Consider the following 8,136-nt stretch of genomic DNA (forward strand, 5'->3'; position numbering starts at 1 on the left):
GCCGTCGACTTTGTCTTTCTCTGTCAGAGGCAAGTAAAAAAGAAACAGCTGGCCTGAATTTTTAGCACCCATAATTAATTAAGAGCTTCATTCCTGGGATTTGATGATTCAATAAAGCAAGACCCTTATTCCCCTATGTGATTCCAGTGAATATCTCCTCCACTCCAATCCTTTCGGGTCCCAAGATAGGGCAGATTAACGCTCTTTTTCTGTGGGAGAGAGGGGAAAAAATGCCTCAAGATTGCATCTGAGGCGCGCACAAAAGGTAAATTCAAAACTGCCACTTGTTCTCTGCAAAGGCTCCTTATTCTGTGCTATTGATGCATTTGTGCCAGGTTTTAAAGGAACCGGAGGGGGGATGAGGAATTACCATATTGCTCCTTTGGAAAAACAGCCGGTTCTGGTTTTGGTAACACTTGTTCCGCTGCCAGCCCCAGATGTCCTTACTAAGAATAAGCCGGGCAGGTCGCAGGACGAGGGGAGCGGGCTGGGGGCTGCTGGGCCGAGCCGGGCCGGGCCGGGCCGGGTTCCCCTTCCCTGCTCAAATTCGCGTCCTGCCCCCCCGGCGTCTGGCAGGGGAAGGGGCCGGGGGGCAGTTCCTGCACTTTTCGCTCCTGCCAAACTCCGTCGTTTCTTTTTTCCTTTTTTTTTTTTTTTTCTGTCGCCTCCTTTAAACTTGCTGACCGTGTGCTTTCCCCCGGCGTGGCGGCGGAGGGGCTTTCGCATCGTTTCCACGCAGGACGAGGGGAGATGCAGCTCACATCCCCTGACCGGGCGCGGGGGTAGAAGCCCCTTAAAACCCCTAAAAAATAACCTTAAAACCCCCGTAAACGCGGCCGCGGCCGCTCAGCGCAGTGCGGGACCCCGCAGTTTCAAAGCGGGCCCGCAGCAAAGCAGCGCCGGCGGGGCGAGCAGCGGGGGGGATGTAAACACGGCCCGGGGCGGGGGGGGCCGCAATTAGGATTTGGTTGGGTTTTAAGCGTGAAAGAGGAAGCAGCGGGGCTGCGGGCTGCGCCGGGTTCCCCGCCTCGCCCGCCCTCCGCCTCCGCCGTTGAGAAGCGGGGACAGAGCTAAGTGGGGGGGGCCGCCGCCCCCCAAATCCCCCACTCAATCCCTGCTGGGCTCCGGCCGCCCCCCAGGCTCGGCCCTGTTTCCCCCGGGGCTCGGGGCCGTTCTTCCGTGGACGACTCCGGCCGGCTGCGACGGGACCCCCGAGGCATCGTGCCCGGCTTTGGGGCATCGTGCGGGGGGGGCTTTCCCGGGAAACCCCCATCCCTGGCACCCCACGCGTGGGGCCGGGCCGAGCCCCATCCCTGCGGCACCCACCCTGCCCCTTCTGCTCCGGGGGGGGGGGAACACCGGCGCCCCGCAAACCGCTGCCACCCGCGCCGGGGCGAAGCTCTCCGGCGGGCACGGAGCGGTGCGAAGCCCGGACCCTTCCCACCTGCGGCACCTGCAGCCGGGGGGGGGGGGGGCGGCCCTCAGCACCCCCCCGCCGGCCTCGCTCCCCCCTCGGCCGCCCCCGGCCCGCTCCGCAGCGGCACCGAACCGCGCCCGGCCGCGGCTTCTCCGAGGAACCTTTTAATTGGCGACAGGCGGTATTTTTATTTTAAGAGTACCCTCATTTTTTTGTTTTGGTTTTTGGAGCAACAAATTCCCGCAGTAGAAGGGGAAAGGGCGGGCGCTGCCCCCTCCCTGTGCTCCGCTAGGAAATCAAAGATCCCAGGGAAATCGCGGGGATGGGGGAGCCGGGCGCGCCGTCCAGCTCCCGCTGCAGGGAGAACGGGTGAAGAGCAAAATTGTTGGGTGAAATTGATGGGGCCGTAATAATCGTTACGGGCTGAAATCGGCGACGGGCTGCTACCTAAAGGGAACGGTTAATTCCCGGAGGAATTATACATCAAACGAAAAACGCATTGAGACGGCCGATAGACCTATTGAAAACAGCCCCGATTAGAAGAAGCAGGGCTCTGGACCGAGCCGAGCTCCTAAGCTGCTTTGTGACGTGCCTTTTTTCGGAGAGAGGAAGATCAGCTAGGAAAAGGTCGAGCGACAATTGAAAAAAATAAAAATAAAATGAATTCAACCGTCCCTCGTTAGATGAATAATTAAAACCTCTCTATTTAGACGCAGCCGTTTGGTTGCGGGACCTGTTGTCTGCCCGGGGCCCCGCGGGCTCCCTGCGGCTAAAGGCGCTCGGGGCTCCCCGGGACCGCTCCGCACCCGCTCCGCACCCGGCCCCCGCTGCCCCTGCTTCTGCCCCTGCCCCTTCCCCTCCCGGCACAAACTTCGCCCTATTTTAAGCCAGGCGGGTGAGGCCAGCAGAGCTCACTCCTGCGCCCAAACGCGCCTTCCCGCAGGTTTCCCCGGCTGTAAAGAAAAGATTCGACCGAGGAATTGGAGCTTTTTTTTTTTTTTCTTCCAAAAATCATTTATAATTTATAAAGTGACAAAATAACATACTGTTAGCTCAGGAATATTTGAGTCTTTACACATTCGGGTTGAAACAATTTTGGTTTTAAACGAGATCGGCTACAAAGAGCGTATAACCAAGTGAACACGGAGCGCATCTTTAAAATACGAAATACAAACTACTCGTTGAAATCCCGCAAAATGGAAATACGCATGAATAAACCTGTTACAGCTAACAAACGGCTTGACAAAGTTGAAAAGATTACGAAATAATTATCCGGCTTGTTTAAAAAAAAAAAAAAAAAAAAAAAAAAAAAAAAAAAAAGAAAACGAAAAACCAAACAAAACGAAAAAAGCAAACGGAGAGGGGTGCCTGAGTACGGCTCCAGCGGCGCCGCCGCTCTTCCCAGCGCGCTCACAGCGGCGTTGCCCTCGCCTGCAGCCGGCACCCCCAAAGTCCCATTTATTTGAGGACGGGGGGACAAACCCAGGGCCGGTCTCTCCAAGGGCAGGGAGCACTTTGGGGAGGCGTCGGGGGCTCGGCGAGCTGCCCGGCCTCCGGCTCCAGCGGCGGGGCAAGGCTCGGCGGGGGTTTGGGGAGGGTTTTGGGGGGCTCGAGGAGCTGGCGGCCCCCCCCCCCCCATCCCCCCCCCCAGCCTGCCCGGAGCGCAGCGCGGCGGCCCCACGGGGCTCCCGCAGCGGCGGGCGGGCAGCGGGAGCCAAAGCCGGGCCGAGTGTGACACCTACCTGCCAGCGCCGGCAAGCACCGCGCCCGCGGCCGGCTGCGCACCCGCGGCCGGCCCCGAGCGGGGCCGGGTTCCCCCAGAGCCCCTTGCCCCCCGCCCCCTCCCCCGCAGCCCCATCCCCAGGCACCGCTGCCGCGCCAGCGAGGGCTTAAATCTGGCAGAAAATCGAACTCATTAGCAAAGTTCACCAGCTGATTGCTTTGCAGAAAACGCGACACTGATTGCGAGTAATTAGGTTAAAAGCCGGGCCCGCGCTCCGAACAAGTGCCTTCGCCTCTGGCCCGCTCCGGGGCCCCGGTACCGGCTCTGCCCCGGCCCCGATGCGACGAGCGCGGCCCCCGGGGCTCCCCCCGGGCTCCCCCCGGGCTCCCCCCGGCCTCGCGGCAGGTGCGGAGCGGCCCCGGTGCGTCCACAAGTATCCGCTCGTGGCAAAAAAAAGAGGGGTTTTGCTTCTGTTAAAAATCTCTTTTAATTAAATATTTGCGTTTTACAAAGGCGACTGCAGGTTGGGTTTTGTTGTTTTTTGTATCTAAGAAGTATAACCTAGGTCCTTTTTTTTGTGTGTGTTATAGTTTAGCTCACACCCAAGGAAAAAAAAACAATAGGCATAAAAAATTAAATTAAACTTGTATATATATATTTTTAAAACTATGAAACAATTCGGAAAAAGACACAGAAATGTATATATTTATATTACGAAAACAACATTAATGCCTGTACAGGTGTCTTGATTTCATAATTTACTTCAAAGATACTGTATTATCAATTTAAATACAAAAAAAGCTACATTAAATATACAGAATAAGATTTCATACAAATCTTTCTTCTTTGTGTGTGTGAGAGAGAGCGTGTCACTCGTTGGCTTTTCGCTTGGTTAAGACATTTTGGGGCGGTTTCCCCCCAGCCCTTTCCAATAGACTCTATAAACTTCTGGGGGGCGCAGGGGGATAGGGGAGCTGCTCTTTTTCTGCTCGCTTTGTTTTGCCTTTCTTTTGGTAGTGGAAAAATAACTGCCGAAGCAATTTAGCATTTCTTTCAATAAATTAAAAAAAATTGAAATAATAATAATAACAGAAGAACCAAACCACAGTCCCGGGCCGGGGGGCGGAGGGGGGGTAAGGAGGAGAAGCCGGTATTAAATGTTGGACATACCTTTCTTCAGTTCGTAAGGTGAGTCTTTGCAAAGGTCTACCTGGGCCTGGCTCCTGCCCAGTTTGCTTTCCTTCGCCAGGCTCTCGGCTCTGTTGAGGACAGTCTGGTTTAATCCATTGAAGGGGGCGCCGGGCGCGGCGGCCCCGCCGGCAGGGTGCCCGTGCAGGGCCCCGAAGGAGCCGTAGTTCGTGTAGCCGGGGTAGAAGGGCGCCGTGTAGTAGAGGGGCCGCGGCAGCACGGCCCCGTTGGGGAACGGGCACTGCGGCCCGGGCGAGCGCGGCCGCGGCGGCGAGGGGCGCGGGGGACCCCCGGCAGCGCCACCGCCGAGGACGGGGGGCCCGGGGGGCGCCGCCTCGCCGCCGGCCTCCTTCGCCTTGTCCGCCGAGGTGGCGATCTCGGCCAGCGACCAGAGCTTGGGCTTGGTGAGGGCCGCCTGCTGCGGCGAGTGGATGACCGAGGGGGCAGCGGGCAGCAGCGGGTGCAGCTCGGCGGCGGCGGGCGGCGGCGGCCCGGCGGTGGCGGCGGAGGGTGGCCGGTACGGAGGGGGCTCCTCGCCGCGCCCCCCCGGCGGGGAAACGCCGGGCGCCTTGGGCAAAACCGGCAGCCCGTCGAGCCGCTCCTCCGCCGGCTCCTTGCAATCCGAGTCGCTCAGGCCGCCCTCGGCCTCCCGGGGGCTGGGGGGCTCCTGCAGGCGCTCGCAGCCCGGCGCTGCCTTGGGCTCCGCCGCTCCTGGAGGGAAGGGATGGGGGGGACAGGGCAGGGGGGGTCGGGGGCTGCTCGGCGGCTCGCCCCGCGCCCCCCAGCCCGGACCCCGGCGCCCCCCGGCTCCCCCCGGCAGCCCCGAGGGCTCTGCTGCCCTACCTGCGTCCGGCGAGCCGGGGTCCCCCTTCGGGGCGTCCTCGGGCTTGTGCGGCTCGTCCTCGTCGTTCTTCTCCAGGTCGATGTTCTCCTCCTCCTCCTCGTCCTCGCTGCGGTTCCGCGGGGTCCAGGTCATCTTGTTCTCCTTCTTGAGCCTCCGCCGCGCGTTGGCGAACCAGGTGGAGACCTGGGTGAGGGTCATCTTGGTGATGATGGCCAGCATGATCTTCTCGCCCGTGGTGGGGTAGGGGTTCTTGCGGTGCTCGTTGAGCCAGGCCTTGAGGGTGGCCGTGGCGTCCCTCGTGGCGTTCTTGCGGTACGCGGGGTCCCCGTAGGGGTAGGAGCCAAGCGGCGCCGCGTACGGGTGGTAGCCCAGGGAGCCGGCCATGCCCGGCGGGTGTTCGTAGGGCGAGCCCTGCGGAGAGAGGGGACAGCGGCCCGGCGGGGCGAGGCGACGTGAGGCGGCCGCGGGGCGACAATGACACGGCAAGGGCAGCGCCGGGCCCGACCCGCGGCCCCCGCCTCGCCCCCAGCGCCGGGCCCGGCGCGCCCGCAGTCCCCGGGGGAACGGCGGGGGTCTGGGGGGGGGAGAGGCGGCCCCGGGAGGCTCCGGCCTCGGGAGGCCTCCTGCGGGAACGCAGAGCCTCTCTCCCGAACCAGGTGCCGAAAAGCCGGTGGGCAGCGCGGCCGGGGGACCCTTCCATTCTTTCCCTTCCTTCCCTTCCTCTCCTTCCCACCTTCTTTTCCCTTTCTTCCCTTCTTTCCCTTCCCTTCCTTTCTCTTCGTTCCCTTCCCTTCTTCCCTTCGTCCTCCCCCCGGGTTGCCACCGCAGCGGGCAACCTGCCGGGCCCCGGCGGCCGGGCCGGGCCGTGCAGGGCGGCTGCTCCTCCGGGGGCTGGAGGGGGGAAATAAAGGGAAAAGGGCAGAAAGGCAGAGAAAAGAGGGAAAGAAAAAAAAGAGGAGAAAAAAGGGAAAAGGGAAATAACTCCGTGCAACTCCGCCTAGACGCTAACCAGAGGGGAGAAACGCAGCGAAAGTCCCCGCTCCTGCTGCTTCGGAGGGACCGCGGGGATCGGGCTGGGGCTGCCCCAGGCCGGTCCCGCGGAGCCCCCCCCGGCAGCGCCGAGCCCGGCCGCCCCCTGCCCTGCCCCGCCGGGCGGCCGGGGATTAGAGCCCGGCCGTAATGAAGCAGCCCAATTAGCGCCGCGAGGGGAAAGTTGCCTGGCTTTACCGCCCGCATTTCTCCCACCGCCGGCCGCTGGTGCGTTCGTTCCTTTTCAAACCACAACAAGAAAATTGTTGCGGAATAAAACTGCTCCTTTATTTAAAAAAAATATAGAGATATTTTTTGCTTAAAGGAATGAAACCCGTCCCCGCCCGGGCGCTGCCCGCCCCAGCCCCGTCTCGCCCCGGCCGCGGCGGCTCCGAAAAAACTAAAAGGGGACCAAAAAAGGGGGCGCGGGGGACCAAAAAAGGGGGCGCGGGGGACCAAAAAAGGGGGCTGCTCTTACCACGTAGGAGGTGAAGGCGGCGGCGGCGGCGGCGGCCGGGTCAGTGCCGTACTGGAGGTGGGAGTTGTAGCCCGGGGAAGGGGCGGTGAAGGCGGTAGATCCGGCATAAGGGGAAAAAGCGGAGCCCGACGACGATCTGCCGAGTTCATCGGTCCTGGGGCCGGAGATCACGCTGGTGCTGTACGCCGGGCAGGAGTAGAGAGCCAAGGACGCCGACGGCTGGTACAAGTAACCCTGAGGATACGACATGGCCAGGCGCACACATATACCCGGGGGGGAGCCCGGGGCACCGGGGGGTGGCTGCCGGGCTGGGGCCGCTGCGACCGGGGCTTCGCGGGCGCCTCTCGGCCCTCGCCCGGCGGGCAGCGGCGGCACCTTGCTCCGCGCCGCTCCCGCAGCCTGGCACCGCGTCCTCCTCCTCCGCCCCCTCCTCTGTCTCGTTTGCCCCCTCTCCTCCTCGCTCTCTCTCCCCCTCGCACCGAGAGGGGGGCGGGTTTTTTTTTTTGTCTTTTTTGTTTGTTTCTTTTCTTTTCTTCCTTCCTTCCTTCCCCCCCTTTTTCCTCCTCGCTCTCGCTTTCCGAAGGGTCCTGCCAAGATGCTAAGTTGGAAATCGCAGCTCCTGACGCCTTCTAGCGCGGCCCGCCGAGGCTCCTCCTTCGCGGGGTGTTGTCAGCGCCAGGACTGGCAGGACCCCGCCGGGCTGCCGCGGCCGGGCCCAGCCCGCGGGGGGGCTCCGCGCTCCCCCCGGTCCCCCCCCGGCCCTCCCCGCCGAGCCGAGGCTCAAGTGCGCCGGCTCCTGGCCCGCGGGCACCGCCGAGCCGCTCCGGCCCCGGCTCCAACTTCCCGTGTGTGCTGAGCACCCGGCACGCTACGTGAAATAATACAAAATAGAGAGATTTCTTACGATTTATTAGCCGCCCGGCTCCCCCCCCCCCCCCCGCGTCCCAACCCCACCCCCTTGCGGCGCGGCCCCGGCCCCTCCCCCCGGCGGGGGGGGGGGGGGGGGGGGGGGGGCGGGGGGGGGCGATGCTTTTTGGGGGCACACATCATACCCGCGGGGGTGTGCGGCCACGGAGCGCCGTCGGGGGGCGGCGGGGGGCCTGCGGAACCCCCTCGGGGGCTCAGCCCGGGGGTGTTTGAAACACGTCGTGGCCGGAGGGGACCCGGCAGCGGCCCCGCTGCCCCCGGGATCAGCCCCAAACGGGCCGCGGGCGGCGCCCCCCGGCGGCGGGGGCTCGGGGGGCGACCCCCGGCGGGCAGGAGGCGCCCGGGCGGGGCGGGCGCGCCCCGAACTACATTTCCCGTCGGCCCCTGCCGCCGCCGGCCCCGCCCTCGCCCCTCCCGGCGTCGGGTTGGCCGCCCTCCCGCGGCGGGCGGGCCGTCCTTCGCTCCCATTGGCCGGACGCGCTGTCCCTCCGCGCGGGGAGGGCAGGGCGGGGGAGCGGCCGGAGTGCGGA

General features: G+C 63.5%; 1 protein-coding gene across 1 annotated transcript; it reads right to left on the bottom strand.

The window, feature by feature from the left end:
- Window positions 1-3,608: 3,608 nt before the first annotated feature.
- On the bottom strand, window positions 3,609-7,510 carry IRX5 (iroquois homeobox 5). Its single transcript, XM_035337125.1, has 3 exons — window positions 6,680-7,510; window positions 5,172-5,583; window positions 3,609-5,039 (listed from the first exon to the last, which is right to left on the bottom strand). Exons 1-3 carry the CDS (start codon window positions 6,926-6,928, stop codon window positions 4,294-4,296), a joined length of 1,407 nt encoding a protein of 468 aa, XP_035193016.1. The 5' UTR covers window positions 6,929-7,510; the 3' UTR covers window positions 3,609-4,293.
- Window positions 7,511-8,136: the final 626 nt, after the last annotated feature.

Source organism: Oxyura jamaicensis, chromosome 11 (assembly GCF_011077185.1).
Source record: "Oxyura jamaicensis isolate SHBP4307 breed ruddy duck chromosome 11, BPBGC_Ojam_1.0, whole genome shotgun sequence".
Taxonomy (NCBI): Eukaryota; Metazoa; Chordata; class Aves; order Anseriformes; family Anatidae; genus Oxyura; species Oxyura jamaicensis.